At 36.8% G+C, this 23,917-nt stretch overlaps 2 protein-coding genes across 2 annotated transcripts in view; one reads left to right on the top strand and one right to left on the bottom strand.

Moving 5' to 3' along the window:
- Positions 1–10,115: 10,115 nt before the first annotated feature.
- LOC128220269 (innexin unc-9-like) lies at positions 10,116–13,478 on the top strand. The gene is made up of 3 exons (XM_052928600.1): positions 10,116–10,221; positions 11,307–12,312; positions 12,838–13,478. Exons 2-3 carry the CDS (start codon positions 11,342–11,344, stop codon positions 12,902–12,904), a joined length of 1,038 nt encoding a protein of 345 aa, XP_052784560.1. The 5' UTR covers positions 10,116–10,221; positions 11,307–11,341; the 3' UTR covers positions 12,905–13,478.
- Positions 13,479–15,651: 2,173 nt separating this feature from the next.
- Positions 15,652–23,917, bottom strand: part of LOC128218873 (uncharacterized) — a 39,426-nt gene continuing 31,160 nt past the window's right edge. Inside the window, exons 20-29 of the mRNA XM_052926617.1 lie at positions 23,044–23,259; positions 22,211–22,323; positions 21,380–21,494; positions 20,709–20,927; positions 19,714–19,941; positions 19,274–19,391; positions 18,808–18,896; positions 18,129–18,356; positions 17,316–17,537; positions 15,652–16,684 (exon numbers count right to left, since the gene is read on the bottom strand). Coding sequence (XP_052782577.1) covers positions 16,425–16,684; positions 17,316–17,537; positions 18,129–18,356; positions 18,808–18,896; positions 19,274–19,391; positions 19,714–19,941; positions 20,709–20,927; positions 21,380–21,494; positions 22,211–22,323; positions 23,044–23,259 — 1,808 coding nt within the window. The 3' untranslated portion in view covers positions 15,652–16,424. The remainder of the gene's footprint in view (positions 16,685–17,315; positions 17,538–18,128; positions 18,357–18,807; positions 18,897–19,273; positions 19,392–19,713; positions 19,942–20,708; positions 20,928–21,379; positions 21,495–22,210; positions 22,324–23,043; positions 23,260–23,917) is intronic.

Raw genomic sequence — 23,917 nt, 5'->3', positions numbered from 1 at the left:
ATAGAACAAAAAAAGGTGCTAAAATGTAGTGACAACAGTCAAAAATAAGAATTAAGTGTTTGCTTAAGAAATTACTGAAGTTATGCAAGTTGCAAATATGATGACAAAAATACAAAATATAATATATAATGTTTATAATATCAAGTTATGATATTGTAAGTTATCTGAGTCAATTCTATATCAATAGACAATCATTTCTATACTAAATATGATAAGTCAATTTTAAGTTTAAAATACTTATTATGGCAAACTCATTTATAGAGAGCGCTTACACTGCATGTTATGGAACACATAAGGAAACAAGTCAACGTCCAACACCCAATCTGGTTTCTGGTTTCTAAATAACGAAACTCAATTGACACTTGATATTTTAGTGTATGAATACATAAAGAGCATGCGTTTTTAGGCTGTAGGCCGCTAGGCCTGCAGACTTTTATAACCGTATCTCGGAAATCGCATCGGCAGATTGACATAACATTTTTAACTTTTAGCGAATTAATGCGCGCACGGGCGTATCAACCCCATTGCGGTTAGAACTGCGGTGGTCACCAACCTAACTAACATTAACGTTTACATCGAAAATACCTAGTAAGCAATCTGCTCTAATTGCTACGGACTGCGATCTGCATATTTATTAGCTTGCTATAAATAGCGCTGTAATGAGTCTTCAGGCTATGTTATGCGGTTAATATAGTTTGAAAAAGCTGCGTTTTGCGTAATATAACGCAATTGATATATATTTTGAAAACGGCGAGTTACCGAACGCAATAAAGAAAAGCAGAATCCGCAAATAGTTGCAAAATGAACGCGTACTGAATCAAATAAATACATGTATTGTATACCTTTGTTTAGATTTTGCTTCGGCCGAGGACCGATAATATCTACATGTACATTGTAGTTAAGAATAGAATGTGGGTCATTGCATTCGTACAGGTTTGTTCCCCGGAAATTAACCCTGAGAAGTCGTTAAAAGACGGAAAAATATGGATCGTATTATGATGCAATTAAATGCTGATTAGGCGTGAGATATCAAACCATAATGTTTTAAATGAAATTATAATACTTCATTTTATCCTACAATCAGCTTTTTTCATAAGTATAATTTCTTATTACTTATATTCGGCATTTTGACATTTTTATTGAGATTGTTAGTTTCTAATTTTGTTTGTAAAATGTGTGTCGCATAAAACCATTCTCTTGTGTAAGTACATACTAACAACCTTTTAACCATTTACTAAATGAATATTATACATTTTTACAATACAAATCAAACCGCGTAAAGCGTTGACAGGCTATCGACCTGCTACAATTTTTGTCATAGTCATGTAATGCCGAATGAAACAGAAAGTATGTGAATATTTCTTAGTTTGTCTCAGTAAGTTCATTCCAATATCTTGAGCATGTAGCATAATGCATATGCATATCTAAAAAAACAACTGATATAAATCTGTTCATTTTGTCCACGAGTGACATATGTTGAGGGCATTATTAAGATACATGTACATAAAGCATACAGGGAAGAATTAGTATATGGGTAATTCGACCCTGAGGTATTTGGCGTTGTAGAAAGAAGTCTTAAGCATTAACCTAATTAATATGTCCAATGCATTATGTTGGGATGCATTTGGTTAAGCTGGCATACCCTGTTAGTAAAATAAATACGCCTCAAGTCAAGTTTGAAGTGTAGAGTAGATTTTACTAAAAAAATCCTTAATGCCTCATGCGTGGCAGTGCATTGTTTATGAAACAAAAGCTCCAGATAAAGTTTGATATGATATTGAGAATTACTCCATACCTTATAAGTAACTAGTTGGCGTATTCCACATAACAAGTGACTTATACTTCATGATCTCATTGAGAATCAACATTAAACTCTAAAAAAAATTGCGAAGGAAATTATAAGCGAGCATATACTATCTTAAGATGTTTATGTTGATACATATGTTTAACAATTACATGACTATACTCACAAAACGTTGCAGGCCGAAAGCCATTCAACGCTTTAAGCGCTTTGATTTTATCTTTATTAAGGCGTTCAATCGCTTAGTGAAACGGACGGCTGCGCGTTCTACACCTTCCACATGTTGCAGACGATACCTTGAACTAGAAAATTGGTGCTGTCTGTGCTCAATAGTTTTAGTGCCATGAAACCATATCCGCCTACAATGTTGCACGTTTGGTCAACGTGGAGCTGTCAGTGCTTGAGTTAATCGGACATGTATAGCGCCGCCGACCGCCAGAACAGCAAGTTTATACTCCCGTGGCTAAGACCAAAAAAAGTACCTGTGATTTCGGTAACCCGACCGACCCTATTTTTTACCTCGCCGACCCTAATCTTTTTTAGGCATTAAAGTAAAAAAAAATCATAAATTAAAAATATCGTCGTTATTTTCGTTCTTTGACTGTCTCTGTTCTCGGAATATACACTTTCATTCCTGATTATGTATTACCGAGACGCTTTGTCAACAGGGAAACAAAATGGCGGAGTTCGGCGATCTCTGTCCGATATCTTCAAATTGGCAAACGCATGTTTATGGGTCAAACACGTGGTTGATCACAGGAGACGCATTTTGCTGCCTTCATAATGAAAATATTTAGGATATAGTTAACGTTGTTATTTATCCATGTCCAAATTAGAACTTACTTTTTTACATTAGGCTTTGCGTATATCATGCAGGCTTCTTCCGATTAGGCTTTGTGAATTCATGCAGGCTTAATTGCGAGGTTCTCATTTCATTAATCGTTACATTAATTTATCCTCAGTTATCAATGTTTATTTATTTCGCATAATTTAAGTCCCATTGACTGAAATCAAAACAAAAACCTGCGAAAGTTATAACAACACATGTATAGGAATGGTTCGGCTGCAGATCAAACGGTACAATTTGTGACGTCAGAGCACGTGCGGTAATAAGATCAAAGGCGTGTGGTTTTGGTTTGTATTTAAATCGGTCGGTTGGATACCGTATGATCCTATTTGATTGCCAGGATTTCGTATAGGCTGGTAAGAAAATACCATACGATCGAAAAAATATAATAATCATTAATCGTCATCTGGGAATCTTAAAACAATGACCGAAATGTTTGAATTCACTACGAATATGAATGCAACTTTGATTGTTACGAGAATTATGATAAATTATAAATAATTAAATAAGATACGTAAAATAAATATCCGCGTTTACTTGTTCTATTATTAACCTACCTCCATATAATAGAGCTTAAACAGTTGACAAGAAAATCGGCGATTTCTTAAAGCAAATTCACAAATTTAGTTGATAAATGACTGTTTCGTTAGAACATCATCATAGATTTGTAGAAATTGAAGTGCTGGATTCGTTCTAAAATTCGATCGCGTCTTATAAAGGAATATTGTATACAAAAAAAAACAAATTTCATGGGCAAAATTGGCGGGAAAATACGGTAGTCGAAGGCAAGGAAATGATTTCAGATATTAAACAATGCTGTTTTTTTTCTGACTTTCTGTTACTTATGGCAAGCTTGGATACAATTTAATTGATTTGATGCAACAGAATTTTGCATGAAATCGAAACTGTAAAAAAAAAAAAAACGACCGACCGACCCTATTTTTTTCGCAATGTTACCGGAAACACAGGTTTGGTTTTTTTGGCCTAATCGTATGCCTGCAAAGATGGCCTGAAATTTAGATTTGCCATTAAGTATATTTTCAAATCAACGAAATTGTATATCAAGTGTTCGACTCCAGTAATTACCGGCACATTCAAACCTGTATTGCAAGACTATTGTGCAAAGTGCCTACAGATAGCATTCGTCGCTGTGAACATTGCAACGAGGAAACAGACAATATAGAGACGCATAAAGTGTATTCGTGCTATAAGCACGAACGTTCGAGATGGCGTTTTATTTCTGACGTCGCAGCGATCGACGTGGATCTAGCCAGTGTACTTCTATCAATGGACAAAGACTCGTCTTATCTGGCCCTCCTTGGCGCCGAACTGTCAGTGCCGAATTATCCCAGTGTACACCATGTATTTTTAAGGTGTGCATACACATACATCCATCATTGCATTAGTACATAATGCGCTGCAATGTTGTTGTAAAGAATACGGACTGGCTTTTCATATATATCATGGTATATAATATGTGTAAACTATTAAACATTATATCATATCTAAATCAAATGTTCATGTTTAACCATGCATACATAAGTATTTAAACATTGTATTGTATTGAAATTAGCAGTTATTTAAGTTGTTTGTACATATAATGCATATCATCGATTTCGGTGGAAATAAAGATAAGTTGAGTTGAGTTGAGTTTCATTGTTTCTGTATTTCGCCAAAAAGTAAAATCACGGTGACAATACAATATTGTGTAAAGATGATCGATCCAATCATTTTTCTGTTGCTTTCCTGATTTTTGCAATAGAATATTCTTCAACATATTATATGTTCAGATAAGCTACTAAACACCAACATATTTGTATATATGTTCATAAGGTGTTGTTTTAGCTCTGCAAGTGTATTCGGACCTTTGAAATAAAATGCTCACTATTTAAGGATTAAAATTCGACATGTTGCATTTTATTGGGGTATGGTATGCAATGGGGCTGTTCAAAATGGGTGCGCCATTGCATACCATACCCCAATAAAATGCAACATGTCGAATTTTAATACTTATATTTACATTCATTTAAATCTACATTTCTGCTTAAATAAATTGATTATTCAAGAGCATTTTCTCTTTTTTTCTTTCTCTCGTTGTTCTCAACGGTGGGTAAATTAGAACAGCTATCGCAACCTAATTTTATACGACAATGAATGCACAGATAAAATGGTTCCTTATTTATCTGTTTATTTTCTATCTTTTCAAGGTCAAGAATATTATAAATACGTATTATTGCATAAAATGTGTGTTTTCGGTCCGTTATCGTGGTGTATTAAAACGCAAAAACCCGGGCGTTATCGGTAGAAAACGTGCATTATTCAGTAAATTAACGTGCCGTTAATGCCCGGTTTTTTGTTTTACATATGCGCTAACAGGGCAACAATGAAGGCTGAGCGACCTGGTTTCTGACCGAAAGTTGGTCAACGATGCAAAGTTTTGCACAAAAACATATTTTAGCATATATAATGTAGCTGCATACAAATACCAAAATATGAAATAAACCACATGTAACTTACATATTTTCTGCTGAGTTGTCTTTTCCTGGCAAGCTGATGTGTTAACTAAATAGTTCTTCCTGCAGTTGTTTTGACTATAAAAGTATTATGACGCTTATTCGTCGTCGTACTACTACTGCCCGAAGACGGCACAGCGAAGATTGCTAGAGGGGGTCGTCCCTGTGAATAAGATGACAAGTACCCAAATCAGACTTTCGATATTTATTGTCCAAGGTTAAATGACCAATTATAATAAACAAAATATTAAAGTAAATCAGCATAATGATGTAAATACATGAATATGTGATTATTAAGAATATTAACAATATTTGGGGAATATTGATAATAACAACGCTTAGCAATGTGAAAGGTACCAATAAATATGAATGTATTAAAATAGAGAAACAACTTGTATGACTAATATAAAGTACAAGTGAATTATAAAGTCAACAGTGTGTATTTGCAACATAATTGTAACAACAATATACATAACTTATTTTAGCCTATTTAAAGAACTTTTAATTGAATTCCAAGCTTTTAAGTCAAAAATATAATAACAATCTAATAACAGAGTAAAACCACATACCTGTGAATAAGATGACAAGTACCCAAATCAGACTTCCGATATTTATTGTCCAAGGTTAAATGACAACCTGGACGGTGGTGTTAGTGGTGTTAGTAGTTTATACTCCGGGTCCCGGCGTGAGCACATTGAAGGGTCCCAGAGTGACAGTTCAACCACCGCACACCTATCCTGGGCGATTAACCAGTACTAGGTGCCTTCACTTCTGCAAGGAACTGACAACTTCTGTACATGCCAGGGGCAGTGGTACAGTGCGAATGGTCGTAGAAAGGATTTCATAACCAATCACAACAGAAGTGACCTGGTCCGCCCGGGAATCGAACCCGGGTTGTCCGATTAACAGTCCAACGCTCTACCGACTGAGCTAACCGGGACTGGGAAGTCATGGGTTTAAATACTAAATTTAAGGCTGAGATGCCAACAACTGACATTGTCATCTTAAAGAGTTTTACCCAGCTTAGAATTAAGAGTTTCCTTTAGATAATATTTAAATAATAATGTTTCTTCGATCTAATATATGCTTATCACAACTTGTCTGGCTTGCATAGGTGTTTAAGCCTAATTCTTATGATTAGCAAAACCATAGAACAAAAAAGGTGCTAAAATGTAGTGACAGCAGTCAAAAGTAAGAATTTAGTGTTTGCTTAAAAAATTACTGAAGTTATGCAACAGTTATGCAACAATGATGACAAAAATACAAATATAATATATAATGTTTATAATATCAAGTTATGATATTGTAAGTTATCTGAGTCAATTCTATATCAATAGACAATCATTTCTATACTAAATATGATAGGTCAATTTTAAGTTTAAATGTTTATTTTTTATATTGTACTTAAAACATTATTATTTAATATTTTGCAACAAAAATATAATACAAAAAGAATGATCATAATAAAAGCACTAAATTATGTCTAAAACGACTAACTCCTCCGAACTTTAGTTATTTCTGTCGATTTTATTCAGAACATACGACTTATATGGACATGATTCCATTACGTCGTATGCAATGAACAAAAAAAATTCAAATATTCTTTCCTCTGATGCTGAAGATGCTGTACATTTTATCAAGAACATGTTTACAAAATTGTCAGGCTTAAATTAGTTATCAAAACAAATAATTGTTAAAGTAGGACTGTATAGGTAATTAATTGATCACCCAATAGGTATTGTGTGTAAATAATCCCAGTAATCCAGTCATTTTTCGAAAAAACAACACTTTCAAACACAGTGACTTGGAGGGAATGTGCTTAATTTTGACCTCTACAAAATTTAGTGACATTTTACCTAAAATAACCTAAAAAATATATATATATATTCTTCAGATTCATCAAAGGGGTCACTCATACCAACTATCTAGCATAAATAACTATGAATTACGGCACTTTTACAAAGTCAGAAAATCTCGAAAATTTTCGTGACATTTAACAGCCTTTTTAAACACAAACGTTTCTTCAACTGTTCCATCCATCATGAAATCATGCACATTAAAATCAATCAAATTATCGTTGCTTATTTTGTTTTAACTGCTTTACTGTGGGTTACAGTTTTGCATGTTGCCAATAATTTTAATACGATTTCATTGAAAAAAAATAGTTCCGTAGTAAATATGCCCCGCCCATTGGTATTATTGCGCCCAATGACAGGACAGAAGTCTCGAACAAACGCACGCGATATCGATGGGAAATGACATTGCACTTTATACAGAAATAAAGTGCAATTGATAAACAACAACCATCGTTAAGGAATGAAGTGTGAATGTAAATGTTATGTTACACTAGACATATTCCTGAACCTAGACTAATGTCTATCATCTACTCAGCCACAATGTACTCGTGTATAAAAAATGACGTTATAACGTTATTCGTATAAAGGTAATATGACGTCACAGAAAACAAGTTTAAAAGGTGATGAGCTAATTTTTCTCTGTTTCGTTCTCCTGGCGTTAACAATATTATCCATAATGTGTGGAAGCTTAATTTATGTCGACTTGGCGAGTTTTTACACGGCATGTTGCAAAATATATGTCGACGGTAAAGTTAATAATTATGTTTTAAAGCTAAGAGACAAAATCGGTTGTTTCGGAAGTTATTTGATTAAAATGTATTTTGTTGAAATTGTCCGTGCTCTGCAATTATCCGATATAACTGGCCACAACTTATATATTTCCATACCATAGTCGATCCTATTTTCTATCGTATACGACTCAGCTACACTTAAATGCCTAGTTATATTTGTCGGTGGCATGGAAGCGGTGAACAAATCAATTTTGACCTTTATCATTCACTGCAAGACTGTCGTAAAAATCACAACGCTATGAAAGGTTACATAGTATCATACTGAGCGTTTTGGCCAAGCGTATTAACACTTAGGTTAACCGTCCCCACAAATCTTTTTCAATCTCCAAGAAGAATGTATTACAGTCGAACCCCGTTGGCTCGAATTCGTTTGGCTCGATTTCCTCGTTGGTTCGAACTGGATGTAATGGACCGATTTCTTAATATTGAAGGCAAGCATTCTCGCTTGGCTCAAATTCCCCGAGGCTCGAGGTATTTTTCGGGTCCCTAGGGGTTCGCCTGTATATCATTTAGACTTTACAGTTTTGCATTATAAAAATTGCGTATGTGAATCTATTTATTTATTCAAATGTATACAACGAAATCATACAACTGAATATAGAGAACCGGAAACACATGATTGATATTTCCTTTGTTGCAAACCTAAAATTGTTGAGAAATTCACCTAGAAAACGAGTTTGAATACCAAAAAACGCCGGCGACGTTGTTTACTGACGCCATGACGGGTAGTAATTTTAAACTCACTGCTCACGTCAAATATGTACTCTAAAAATCGCGTTTTGACGAATATTGTTTTCTTTGTTAAATCAAAGCCTTGATTCCTTACATATCCATACTGGATTGAAATGACATAACAATGTAATAAAGCAGTAACATGTTTTGCCCTTGACTCATCTGGCAATTTTATAAACATGGTTAAATTCACCTCATTCGGAACACATTGGCCATTTTCCATCAAAAACAACCTCGAATGTATATGGACGGTTTATAATGTCAGAAATATTTACATTTAACTACGCTGAAATTAAAGTAGATCGTGTAGTGATTTCAATTTAGCAATTAAACTTAATGACTACTTTTGGGAGTATTAAATATTTATGCAATGATACATTTCACTGGCAATCATTTTAAATTGTGATATACAAAATACATGTCAAAACACTACAATGAATTAATAGAATTATTTATTACTTTTACAAATGTACCGGCATACATCCGAGGTTGTTTTCGATGGAAAATGGCCGAGGTGTTCCGAATGAGTTTACCTATCTCTATTTAGCGACACCAAACACCTTATATTCGAAGAAAATTTCAACTTGAACTTGAACTTAAACTTGAAAGATTGTAGCCACTATGTATTCGAAAAAGCGGCGTAGGAGTACAACCATGCGGTGAAAATGTCAAACAAAAAAGTAGATCAAGTAGATCAAGCATGTGATTTTAAATCTGTCGAAGAAAACACACATGTAACACTTTGACAATGCTAAATCGAACGCTGATCATCGTTGTGGTGCACGCGAATCTGTAGTAAGTGATTGGATGAGTATTAAAACAAGAGTCACACATATAAATTTAACCCGAATCTTACCTAGTCCATGCTCTGCAACTCTCGGAAGGGTCCAACGTTAATGTTTGTTGACCGGTTTTGCAGCGTTGTCGGCGAAGATTGTGTCATGACCCTTGAATTGTTGATCCGCAACCCCTCAGAACGTACAGCCGTATATACGGTTCAGTTTCCGCCAGCACATCAGCCCTGCTATCTCCCCTGCCTGATACTAGATGCACGATACATCATTTTTCAGTCAAATTTCCCACGGTACCCATGTAGTGTACGGAACCAAGTACCAGGGTGCTGATATTGAGAAATAAGGCGAACATTTACGTTTATTGTTTGTTACCTGTACTTTAAAAAAGTATGCCACTCGTATCAGTACAGTAATAAATAAAATATTAAGCATTTTGTGCAAGTTTACCTTTCTTTTTGAGTATATAGTATTTAATGTTGAAATGATTTTAACATCAACGAGAAACAATCATCATTGATATGTGTTTTTGCCAAATGAATGTCTCTGTCTATAAATGAAAATAGTTCATTGAAAGTTTACATTTCGTACTTTTAAAGCCGATACGGACGCTCGAACATCAGACTGGTTCGTAGCGTTGTCGTGCGCAAGGGCTGACATGGTGGATGATTTTCCAAGATTGCAAAAATCAGGTCGTTGAATCCGATTCACGAAAACTAAAATAACTCTCGCCTCAAGTTTATTTACTCGGCTGTTTTTCCTATACCAACTGACATTTATCTGACTCAGCAGGTGCTGCTCTTTTGCTCGCCGAAATCGTTTAATAATTAAATCTGAAGGATTTCCTGCTTGTTTACGAACATATTTTGTGTTTTGGGATAAAATTTATGGTATGTTTTCGAATGCTCATGCAATGTTTAAATAACAATTTTAAGTACTGTTAAATATTCAAGATTTTTATTTGGGCTGTGTAATCAACAATTTACTAGAAATGTACAGAAACGAAATTAATTTGTGTAGCAAGCTTTAATAACGCCAGAATATTATTTGCAGACGAATATTTTTATGACACATATGCAGTCAAACCACCAGATTTAAGCAGCTCATATTTCTGCTACTTTCTAGCACAGTAATGTATACACGTTGCCATCATTTTTATTTTCCAAGCTATTCCCTCGGTACGAGAAAAAAAATGACATTGGAGTGAAGATTATCATGTGTAACACAATGGCTTCTTGCAAATATTAATTCATTTCCGTTGAGGTCATCATTTCTGTCTAGCTACTAAGTTGTCAAAAATGCAATAGCTTTTATTTATGAAGAGCTTCATTACGGTTACCGGCAGGTATCGGTTCGATATTCTGAGGGTCTGCGTATTTGCGGACCGAGTTTGACGCAGTCTGCTTTTGGTTTTGATGCCACAGACAGCTTTAAGGCCTTTGATCTCGTTAAGAAAACTAAAACAATTTCACAACTAATGAATATATTTACCAACGATAACACTAATATAATTGAAGGCGGTTGTTTTATGCCTGTATCATATACGGATCATAGGCTGAGTGTATGGCTTGAATTGGAGCGAGGTTGCTACACATGTTAAAGCTGCACTCTCACAGATTGAACGTTTTGACAACTTTTTTTATTTTTTGTCTTGGAACGAGCCAATTTTTGCGAGAATCCATGGAAACCAGTTATATGAGTCTGCTGACAAAAAAATAGATCGCAGGTTTTTATATTTCAGTTAAAAATGTTTTGTGCATTTTTCTTAAACCGTTAGTAACGGTTTAAGCCATAAAACATTAATTTCCGAACGGAAAATCTACGATCTGATTTTTATCAGCAAACTTATATTATTGGTTTGCAGATATTTATGCAAAAAATGCTATATCCAACACAAAAAATAAAATTGTTTTTTTTTTAAATGGGATATATGTGAGAATGCAGCTTAAACCATCTGGCTTTATTTTTTCCTCAGAGATTTCTGGTACGTTCAGCTGGATTCAAGACAATATGCCGACTGTAAGTCGCGGTCTGTACAACTGGTTGTTCCGACGATCGGCGGCGCTTGAGGACATGGCGGACCGGCTCAGCCACGTGTGGACAGTCGGGCTGCTGTTGGTCCTTGCTGCCGTTACAAGTTGGCGACAGGCGTTCAGTAGAACAATCGAGTGTTTCTGTCCTGCAGAGTTTACTTCTAATCACGTTCGTGCGGTCGAAGCAATGTGTTGGGGATACCATGGTATTAAGAATTTACCGTTTGGTGTTCAAGATGATAGAAGCTTGAATTTTGTACCACTACTTGTCAGAACGCCGCCTTTGTTCCCGCTATCCGACAGTTATGCAGAAGAAACAGAGACGACCTACTACCAATGGATTCCTGTAATCCTAGTTTTTCAGGCGCTCCTTTTCAAATTACCGATTATCGTGATGTATGTCTGTCAGACATTTTCCGGAATAAGTTTTGACAAAATCGCAGGACTTGGGGTTGGTTATGAATATTTGAATACAGCGGAGAGGTTTCTTTTGGCCAGACAGATTGCGCGGTACATGACTCGTTGGTGCAAGCAATGTGCGGGAATCCCTTGCCGTCAATTAACACTACTTTGGCTATTTGTCAAGATCCTTTTCTGCGTTAACATCATCATACAGCTGACAATTCTCGATGACTTTCTTGTGGGCAGTGACACTCAAATGAACAATGTGACGTCATATGGTGACGTCATCTCCAGCAACTTGATTGAGAACAACGCCACACTTTGGAAAGTGTCCAGGGCGTTTCCTCGAGACGCCATGTGCGATGTCTCAATAGTAATGATCAAGAATGTTCATAGATATTCTTTTCAATGTCACCTGCCACTCAACAACTTCAACGAGCACGCGTACCAACTACTTTGGGTGTGGCTTGTTTTCGTTGCCGTGGTGACATACGTCAGCCTTGGCGTGTGGGTATTAAGAACCATAATACCAATCTTCAGGAAGCGGTGAGTAAATTTATAAGCAAAAGTTTTGTTTGTATATCAATAAAAGTATCAATTAAAGATGCACTTTTTTACTCCCAAATAAAATTACCACAATTAATACAAATGTTTTGATATAGCAAAAAGGGCTGAATAAATGTCGACAGCAATGGTTCTCATGAAGGATACCGTGTTTAATTTTTAAAAGAAATTAGCATAAAACATGGCATTTCTGTTTATGAGACGATAGTAGATCACAGTAAATCTTTTAGCGTTCACCAATCATTTAATATTTTTACATTTTCAGCTATTAAATACACGTTTACAATCTTTTTATCAGTAATTGTTATTTTCCATAAATGCATCTTTTAGTAACTAGTTGGTTTATCACTCAAAATGAATGTTTATTATATATGTGTATGTATTGATTTTGAATAAGAGTGCCACTTTAAATTTTACGTTTATTTTAAATGTTAAAAAAGTGTTGAACTTCGACTTACTTGAACATATTTTGTAAACAAGTATGAAGCATAATTCTGTCTTTTGCAGCTACCTGGTCCATGCTCTGGAAGTTTCCGATGTCAGTCCTGAACATCTATTCTCCGTTCGACGTTGATCGATTTTGCAACGTTGTCGGCGAGGACGGTGTTATGGTGCTCAAGCTGTTGAGCGCGAACAGCTCCGAACTTCTTGTTCAAGATGTCGTCCTCAACATGTGGACAATACAGAACAGGGAACCAAATATTCAAGTACCAAAGAGCTCTTCCGGTCTAGAAAATATTTAAAATTCAGCTGATATTTATACCTCTCGTTAAGATTTACTATATTAGAAGAAAAATACGTATCTTTATATAAATGTTACTTAGTATATGGATGGGCCGGATACGACGTTACGACCCCTCATACGTCATTTCCTGGATCCGCCCTTCCTGTTGTTCCAATATATGTATTTATAGAGGAAATGTCCTTGCACTTGTAGCTTGTATCACACGTATTGTTCCTAATAATCGTATAATGTTTAAATCAGACATGTTTTAATACTTAAACTACAGAAATCATATAAAACACATTTTAGTCATAGTATTCATAGTCATAAGTTGTTATTAATTATTCTGTAACTGTAGTTTTGTATAGCACCGTACACATATATTGTTTTAAAGCTCTTTTATCATAAAGGTCAAACCGGCTAACTAGAGTTTCTTGAAGTGTCTGTAGTCTTTTTCGCGAAAAGAACGTAGTTTTTTGTTGCCGTAGTTCATCACTGTATGGCAATTAGGCTGGTACTCAGTTTTGGCCTTAATTGAATCTAAAAACGATGTAGCTTATCGGATTTCTTGTTATTAATAACTGACCAATAGAGTGAATGAATTCAATGATGCATGACCATGATTTATTGAATACCAGCCCTGAGCTTGTTCTTGTATTATTACCTCCAAACCGATCAATCAAGAAACATACCAGATAATAACAAACTGCAGCCCATAATGGCAGACAAAAGTTGTCAAAACTTACAATATATAATCGAGGTTGTGAGAAAATCACTTTGGGGTGATCGTGTACGTTAACTTAAAGTCGTTATACAAACACTTTCAAAGTGTTATGATCTTAGACATAAAACTTAACGTCATTGGTAAAACATATTACATGTCGCACAAACGCACGGAAATATCACGAAAATGAGAATATGTGATGCGCCATGAGGCCGGTTCGCCTAAATGAGGTAAGTTCGATGTGGTGTACTCCCCCAGTCCCCACCCCTTGCATATTTCTTTACATTTAAGCATGGCCTCAATATTGCTTATGTATTTAACAGAGTTCATAATTAAAACAGTTTTTAGATGTGTGTGTGGCTTATGTTGGATACTGCATCCCCAAAATGTTAGTGGTCTCAATTATGATTTTCCTTATGAGATGGCAGTATTTTTTTTCAAATCTGCCGAACATTTCTTATTGTAAATCAGCAGTCAATGTATATAGATTTTAATCAGATTTAAATAGAGGCGTTTCCAGTTTACAACTTATGTATGGTAGCGGATCCGTGGTCTACTGGTAACACACTTTATTGTCAGTCCAGGAATCGTAGGTTCGATTCACCGCCTCAACACATATAAAACAAATCGTATTCTGGAGGGACGTCAAAATCAGGGAACCCGTGTGCAAGTGCTATACACTGGTGCACGTCACAGAAGGGGAGCTATATAAAGCAGGGTTAAATTATGTCTGCACTTTGCTCCATTAACCTTATATGACTTACAAATGTATCGGCCTTGCCCGAGTGCGTGTTTAAATAAACCAAAATACCAAAATTGCTGGTGTGACATGATGTACCAGTCAATTAAAACCACGGCCCCAGGTCCGAGGAATAGCGGGGACTTTGATTTTCCGTCCAGCCAATGCCATTTAAAATTCCCGTCCTGCGGGAACAAAATGCTGGTAAAATCCCCGTCAAATGCCCCCGCATCCTAGGTAAAGCCCATTATCCACTATTTTCGGTGTGAAAACAAAACCATCACATTCACTCGGCACTGCGAGGCCAAAAACATTGCCCGCGCTTTCCCAGATATACCCCCGGACCTGGGAGGCCGTGGTTACAATTGACTGGTGCATAAAATATTTATACTCGCACTCGGGCCTCGCCAAAATACTACCGCAGCATAAACTTATAGCAGCATTTTAATGACTACAACAAGCTGGACTTATTCAGAGGCAGTATTCGTTATTATTACCCTTACCCTTAGATATGTCTCAGTTATTGACCAGTTAATTTTACAGTCCAATGAAAACGCTCAGAGTCTACCTTTAAACTTAAGTTAGTTGCATTCGGAGCTCCTCGGCCATGTTTTTTATCGAAAACAAACTCGGATGTATATGTATGATTTACAATGTCAGAAATCACTACACTCGAACTACTTTGCAAGTAGATCGCGTACTAATTTCAATTTAGCATTTGAACTGAATGAGTTAACTCTTGGGAATCTTAATAGTTTTTGCAATTATACACTTTACTGGCGATCAATTTAAACTTAGATTTACAAAAGACAAGCTAAAACACTACAATTAATTATTAATATAGTTCAAAATGTACCGGCATACATCCGGGGTTGTTTTCGATAAAAATGGCCGAGGAGTTCCGAATGAAGTTAGTTGGATATTGACCATCAAATAAAGAGTGTCCAAGTGATCATCTTTATGTAAACATAGGAGTGTGTAACACCAGGACGAACCATTTAATTCTTAATTGCAAATGTTTTCTTGACCCACTTTCCGCATTTTTTTTTATTATTTTTTCGTATTTTGCATCCCATGTTAAAATAAATATAAAGGGACATTGTTAAAAACTTTTCATACAAAAACAACCAATCATAAGGTTTTCATGAAACATTTATTGGTGATCAAGTACATTACTAGGACATTTTATTATGATTATTTGCAAAAAAGCAGTCGGCAATGTTTAAAGTGGCGCCCAGGCATATGTAATTAACATGACGTTAGTAGCGTTTTATATTCTGACTGGTCGCCATTTTTAGTTATGACGTCATCTTTTATAAAACGCGAAACACGGAGACAGTTAAAATGGCGGACAGAAACGTGTGTGTAGAAACTATACGGTAAACTTGTTTTTAATTAGCAATTTTTAGAAGTTCTTTTGATCTACACGTCTTAATTACATTATTATGTTTCCAGTAAAGGCGCTTTTGATAAAATTACACTAAAATTAACAGCGAATCTCGAACTCGGCCATGAATGTGTTTAGTTACAAAGAGTATTATTTTCAGTTTGACCGGAGAAGGGCCTTAGAAGGTAGGCTTTAAAAAGAAACGAACAGCACTTTGACATTTAAGTTTTTCAATAAATTAGTTTTATACCAAATAGTTCGAGGTTAAAAGTCAACAAGTTTATTAAACATGTGATGGCAAATTTATGTAAGAATTTGTTTCTAATCAAAAGACCAGGTGTTGCTTAAAGTAACACTATAATGCCATGATATAAATATGTATAATAATGTAAAAGTCAACGTGCAATAACAATAAACTGGAAGCAATCTTACATATGTTCATCATTACGGTATTAAATCATAAATATACACGTAGCTAAGCGTCATTTAAGCTTAGACGGGAGAGTCCATTTCATGTTCGTTATTTAAACACAGAACCCGATCCCCCTACAGCCCCGGTATTGGGATTGACCACCTCGCACGAGCGTGACGCGTGGTTATAGAATCCAGTGGTGCACGTGACAATTGCGACTGTACGATGCTTGTAGCAGACGATATAGTACTCCGTTCCTTCCCGTCCGGGGAAATGGTTGCTTCCATCTTGTTTGTCGACGCAGGTTGGGTAGTTCTCCAAGCACGGGGCACACGTGGCGTTAAAACACTGGTTTTCAACATATTCACCTGAAACAAATAAAATAGTAATAAGTGAACGCAATTGCACTCCCCAAGTTTTAAGTTTAAAGCTTGAACGTTTACGTTAAAAAATAGCCACTGAAAAATATCTGCTGTACCGAATAAAGCAAAGGTTTCTATTACTTCCATTATGGCCATCGTCGGCAACCACGGTACTTGTACTTCATAAATACCGTGAGACAATGACTGACAAAATCTCGTTTCAATGAGTCTGCGGGAAGCAGGGGAGACAACACTTCTTCCAATGAATTCGCATGTGAAATTAAATATCTTGCCATAACCCTGTAATGGCAGTAGCCATCATGGTCGAGTAGTATTGATTGCTAGTAAAATTTAATGTACTGAACGGTACTGTACGGTTCTATTTCGGCCTTCGCCAGAACATTTTTTACAGGAAAGCATCTGGTACTATACGGAACCAATGGAACTGCCTTATTAATGTTTCATGATTACGATATTGTCCTAGCCAAATCGCCCACGAAACACAACGAAGCATAGCGTAGTAGTGTGTTGGAGTATCCGACGATGCATTATGGCATGTTCAACTAATATAATTATAACGTACGGCTTGTGAATATAGTGATATTGACACCTACATCAAATCATACTCGCTACTTACATGGGGCCTTGGGCTCATATCTCGTTTCACACGTGATCTCCGTGAAGAGTTGACAGCTTGTCCCTCCGTACCCAAACAGACGCGGGTACTTGCACTCGTGAAGGTGAGGCACACCGAGACCCTGGCGCACCGAGGGATCCGAGCAGTTGTAGAAGCGGGCGCAATGGTTGGGGTCGGGGATCAGTACGGACGGGTTCTCCTGGCAGAAACCGCGCAGTACGCCTGGAAATGGGATTGAACATGTCAATGTGTCTAGAATCGAGCGCTACGACGATTCAAAATATAATATAAGCCTTTTTTCCATTTAAACGAAACAAAAAAGCTTTGGCCGTATAACAGAACATCTTAAGATTATATATAAAAGGTGATTTCATTTTATTTATTTTTTTAAACTAAAGAATCCATATTTAAAATGCAGAATACACATTAAGGATTACAATTTTCTACCAGTAGAGTAAAACAGTTAAGGAAACTGTTGAATTTGAAGAGAGTGTACAATTCTAACTTAAGATATTTCTGTAATACGACGCCGGTTATCGTTTGAAAAAAGGTTTAGTTGAATATGATATACTAGTAATCCACTTTTCGTTGAAACGCAATACAACAGAATTTGGTTATTTATAGAATAATACATGGTTGACCATGGTTTTTGGTTGAAAATTGCCCCAGTGGAAGGAATAATTGCCCGAGGGCTTTAGTTCCTGTTGTTGTTGCTATTGGTGTTAAGGTTCCGAAAACGTTTTGTATCCGAATCGGTCACTGCCCTTTGAAAAGACAACTTTTAACCTTTTAAGTGTTGTTGTTCCAACTTACCTGCATCTATGACACTGGAGCACTCCCTGGTGACCGGGTCAAACAGCGACACCTGACAGACCTCAACAGCCACCGTCCTATTCATAAAGCAGTTGACGTAATACTGGGAGTTGGGTCGAGTCGGGAACGGGTTGTTTCCGTTAGGGAGTCCTATACAGCTGGGGAGACGCTCCGGGCAGGGGGTGCAGTTTACCGCGCTGGACAAGCACCGCGTCTGCAGGTACTCACCTGGTGTGAGAAAAATGTTGCGATCATACAATAAGATGGCTTTGCCGTTACATTTCTTTTTCTTCAAACGAATGAACACTCCATTCCTATTCAGATTAATACAACAACTTCAAAATATCTTTTGATATTATAAAACAGGCTTGTGATTGAAAAATCGATAAGCATAAAAAATACGTCGATACATCAAATGACGCCATTTACACCGCTGCTGCGAAACCAGTAAAGTCCATATGACGTTATATAATTTTTAAAACGTATTTTTTCAAACAGCGTTGTAAAAATGTTATCCTATACTATTTGCAAATAATAAGTCCATGAATATTTAATTTAAAACGTTAAACATATTCCGAATATATCTTTCAAATTTACTTGATCATGTTAATTATCATATTGCGGAATAAATGTCAACATCCATGGTGGATTTATAGTATTCCGGAATTGTGATACTTACACGGCGCCTGGGCTTCGAATCTCATTCCACAGCTGACGTCAGAGAAGTTACGACACATGTTTGTGAGCTCATCAAATAACTGCGGGTACCTGCATATTAAATGTCATCATATCATGATGCTAATTATTTAAAAAAAAAGATCTGTATTGTAAGACTATATAATATCGGTGCCAAATCAGGGTTAAGTAGAGCAAAACACAGATTATGATCATCTGATTCTTCTTAGGTGAAATCGAAAAAGCAAATTTATTATATACAGTCGAAACTTGCTATGTCGAACTCTTCTATCTTGAAGTTCCGGTTATGTCGAACTTATTTTTCGAATATTTTGGGTTAAGAAAGGCATGTTTTGTGTTTCGGTTACATGGAATGCTCGTTATCTCGAAGTTTTTCCCGAGATCCGAACGACTTCGACATAGCGAGTGTTGACTGTATATCAATATATAAAAGTAATGTGATAGCATACCTGCACTCCCGAAGGTAGCTTCCAGACACAGCCTGGTTACAGTCGAAGTACTGGGCACAGTTCATCTGGTGGGGAACAATAGCCGAGGGGTTGGCGCCACAAAACTGTACCGCCATGGCTGAAATGGGTATAGTTGAATATACAGAGAAAAGATGCAGAACATACTAATTCTATCAAATTAAGCTCAAGCTTATCTAGTTGGTTTATACTACTAGTAATTTATTTTTGCTCGAATGTGAAGACAGCTGAAAGCTGATATGAATTACTCTAAAGTCCGTTTTCTGGGCAGAAACCAGTTTTGGGTCATTTATGAAAGGCCATGAGAAAGTACCCTTGGTGGGGATCGAACCTACAACCTCTTGCGTGAGATGCTACATAAAATGGTCATTTTGTGAAGAAACGATATTTAAAGATATATATTAAGATAAATTTAAAACTACCTTCATCGAGCACGACGTTACACTCGCGTTTGTCCGGAAAGAAGACGCCATTGGAACACGTGAGGGCGGCCATGGTGCGGCCTTGCTGACACACGATGTAATGCTCCGTCAATTCGCGGCCCGGGTGGGGGTTGTCACCATCAGGGAGGCCCTTACAAGAGGGGAACCGCTGCTGGCACGGCACACAGTCGGGCGCCCTGGGGTCGCAGTTGTGCTGGTGGTACTGACCTGTTTCGCAAAAGGACACATGAATGTTCCTTTAAAACAATTTAGAGAAATACACATACAGTCGAACCCCGTTGGCTCGAACTCTAAGGAGCCGGCGAAAATACCTCGAGCCTCTAAGAGTTCGAGCCAAGCGGGATTTTTAACATTCAATATTAAAAAATCGGTCCTAAAGATCCAGTTCGAGCCAACGCGGAAATCGAGCCAAGCGAATATGACATATTTTAAAGGGAGACAATCTGGTTGTATACTTAATATATGCACACAAGAAACTTATTTATTTAAATACATGATCAAAACAAAAAGGCAGGATCAAGTGTTAAGCTGAAGTTTTCCCCTTTTAATTGCAAAGAACAGAGTACATACACATGTATTACAAACATACAATTTGAGGGATAAATCTTTAACAACTTACTAAAAATGCATTTATGGAAAATATTAAATACTTATAACAATATTGTAAATAGATGAAAACGCATTTTTTTAAATGATTGATGAGTGCTAAAAGATATTCTATGATCTACTATCGTCTAATAAGGTGGTAATACCGTATTTGCTGCACATTTCTTTCAAATTAAGCTCGGTATCCTTCATAAGAACCATTATTTTTGGCATGCATTCGTCCTTTTGGTATATGAAAACAATTGTATTAATTGTGGTTAATCTAATTTGGGAGTAAGAGTGCATCTTTAAGGACATTCTTAAATAGGATACAAACAAATTATTATATCTCTCTAGAAAACCAATCGCTCATCACAAGTAAAACTCACAAGGCTCTATTGGCTCCATTCTGAAAGTTGCCTGACAGTTGACAGTGGTAAAGTTCTGGCACACGAGGGTGTCTTCGTGGAACAGCATGGGGTAGGGGCACTCGCGGAGAAACGTTCCCTCCGCCACCGACGTGTTACTGCAGTCGATGTACTGGGCGCAATGGAGCGGGTTGGTTACCACCAGGCCTGGGCTCTGCTGACATAACAGCTGGATGGACACTGAAAAATAGTGATTAAGGAGTTGAATAGATAGCTCGTCAATGTTTAGGGCGCAGGGAAGCGGATTAGGCAAAATCAGGTCTAGCTATTCCCGGAATATTTGGATGGGCACTGAGAAATGTTGCAATAAAAAGGCTGAATGGGTAGATACAGTCTATCTTATGGGCGTAGTGAAGCGGACTGGGCACAAAACCCACTACCTCTCGCCCTGCAGGCAGACCCTCTATCATGTCGCTATAAAGCTAGCTTTATAGCGAGAAATATAAATGTCGCTATATACAAATCGAATACCCGGTCATATAAATATTACATGAATAGAAAACTACCACTGACTCGGGATGCACACGTCCCGACATGTATTCGACAGACATAATGTCTGGTGAGAAATGGCACATTGTGTTACAAACGATTTAACAACTGTAAGTTCAACTGTAACTAGATGAAAGTCTCACCTGCGTCTAGCCTTGTAGAACACACCCTCTTGACGGGGTCAAAGTAGCCTGTAGGGCAGGATCCCTCCCCGAAAGTTCGGCCTTTTTGACACACTGTAAACCGCCGGGACATCTCCTATATGGGTAAAATTAGTTTGTGAAATAAATAGCACTGATGGCCGCTGAGTTCTGCCATTCGTATTTGTACTGCAAAATTGTGGTGCAAATATACGAATCATGAACATTATGCCCAATGGCAGGGCGATTAATATGAAAATACGCCATGTAGCAGGGCGAATATACGAAATAGACTGATGGTTTTTTGCCTAGCGTACTTTCGTTCGTTACTATTGTATTTTTGCCCCGCCGGATGGTGTATTTTTATAATGTCATAGTATTTTTTTTTTCGCCCGGTAATGTGGCATATTTTCTCCTTCCGGTAGGCATGCGCAGACGACTGAGCGAGCATGCATTAGTTAACCCAGAATGAAGAAAAGGTCAATTCAATGACCGCATACAAAAATATCACGAATAACTGAAAGATAAATTAAGTATTGGACAACTTATCAAATAGCAAAGGACTTTTGAAAAGCAAAATAACTGGTTTAACTTTCATGGGACAGTATTGAAAAAAAATCGCCTTTGCGATTCCTGTTTTAGATGCTCCTTAAATAAGTTATTTCAAGCTTTGCATTTGCTTAATACATCAAACAACCATGTAGTGATACGAACAATTTAGATCTTATTAAAATCTATAATCTTAATTCGTTTCTTTATTTTTGTATTTTCAGCACATCTTTTTCATTATAACTTTGTTAATATGCGCCTTATTTTTTAAACAACCACCAATACCTGTCCAGGGTAGCTGTTGTTTCCATCAAGTTTCCCTTCGCATGACACAAAGCGCGATTCACACGGCATGCATCCGGGGCCTTTGAATTGACACGTGTTTTCCATGTATTCACCTGCAAGTAAACGGTGTATGTTTTATTTATGGTTAAAACAAACAGCTCACTCAAAAACACTTCCTAACTTAAGTCACTATCCTAATTGTATTACATCTTTAGTTATATGAAATAAAAAGTAACGAATTTCTAAAATACATTACGTCAAATGACTTTCTCAAAAGAACATACTTTAATGTTTAAAGCACTTTTACATTTCTTTTATTTGACTATGAAAATTTTAAGAAAATGATTTAATTTAGAAAACGACTCAAGATGCTTTATAAATACGGACCAAGAAATGTATTGTTTCTGTTTCAGGGAAAATACGATGTTTTCACTGCGAAAAAAAACACTAAAATATGTTCGTCATGTACATCATATGCTTTCATTTTAATATTCAATTCAAACGACCAAATATTTAAAATTTAATATTTATATATAATATTTTCATTATAAACTAAATTATTTGAGCTCGATTGTGACGAAACCAAATAGCTTTCCTGGGCAGAGACCAGTACTGTGTCCTTTTTTGTGAAGCCATGAGAAAGAACCCCTAGTGGGATCATCCCACGGCCTCTTGGCTGAGAGGCGGTCTCTCATACCACTAGACCACTATCAAACTCTAAAATAATTCAAGTACGGGTGTATTGGTGTCAAACATTTCAACCTAACTGATGGAAAAAGCGACTCTTTCAATCGTTTCAAACTGACAAAATAAAATGTTAAAAAAATGCTCACAAGCCGAGAGTGGTTCGTATCGTGCTCCACACTGTACGTCCATAAAGTTAGCACAAACTCCGAGCCGCTCGTCAAACAGTGCGGGATAGGTACACTCGGACAGGTAGGTCTCTCCATAACGGGTGGAGAACTGGCGACAGTCGAAGTACTGGTGGCATCGAGATGGGTGGGGCATCACGCCATTAGGCCGAAGCGAACAGAAGATCATAGGGTCGGCTGGAAACGAAAATCAATGTTTTTATATGGATATATATAATTTATATATATATATATATATATCGAAAATGTTCGTTGTATGTATGGTATTTGAACGGATCGCCCAACACGTCGTGTAGTCGAACGGACAATGTGATCAGATGATAGTCGGCTGGAAGCAATCAAAAGTTATTGTTTCTGATACCTATTGCAGTAAGATCGCTGTAAAAGTGACATTAAAATGGTTCGGACTAAACTGCATGTAGCCGAAAGAGGCAAACGATAAGTTGGTAGATTCTCATATCTCTTTGCAGTATATATCTAACGTGGCAGCTGTACAAGTCACAATACAACGGTCGAAGTGAGCAGAGGGTAGTCGCCTAGAATCCAACAACAGTCATTGTTTCTTATATATATTCGTTGTATATATCGAATTTGCCGCGGTACTAGTGGCATACGAACGGTGGCCCTAAACTTCATGATTTCGAGCGGCGGCGAGGCTAGGGAAAAGGTACAATAAGTCATTTATTAGTTCACTAATTGTTTGATGAAAACTTCTTGGCTAAAAGCAACAGCAGTTCCATAGGCATCGAATGAAAATATTGAATTATCTCTCAGACAAAATGAACAGTTATTCAAAGGGTTTCAAAGATGTTGAAAAGTTTCTCTAAGAAACTAC

This window comes from Mya arenaria, chromosome 15 (genome assembly GCF_026914265.1).
Source record: "Mya arenaria isolate MELC-2E11 chromosome 15, ASM2691426v1".
NCBI classification, from domain to species: domain Eukaryota; kingdom Metazoa; phylum Mollusca; class Bivalvia; order Myida; family Myidae; genus Mya; species Mya arenaria.
This window is presented reverse-complemented; position numbering and strand designations above follow the sequence as displayed.

Bases quoted from the DNA above. Each gene is read 5' to 3' on its own strand.
- LOC128220269 (XM_052928600.1), top strand. From the start codon at position 11,342: ATGCCGACTGTAAGTCGCGGTCTGTACAACTGGTTGTTCCGACGATCG. The intron at 12,313-12,837 runs GTGAGTAAATTT...TGTCTTTTGCAG, and splicing joins ATACCAATCTTCAGGAAGCG to CTACCTGGTCCATGCTCTGG.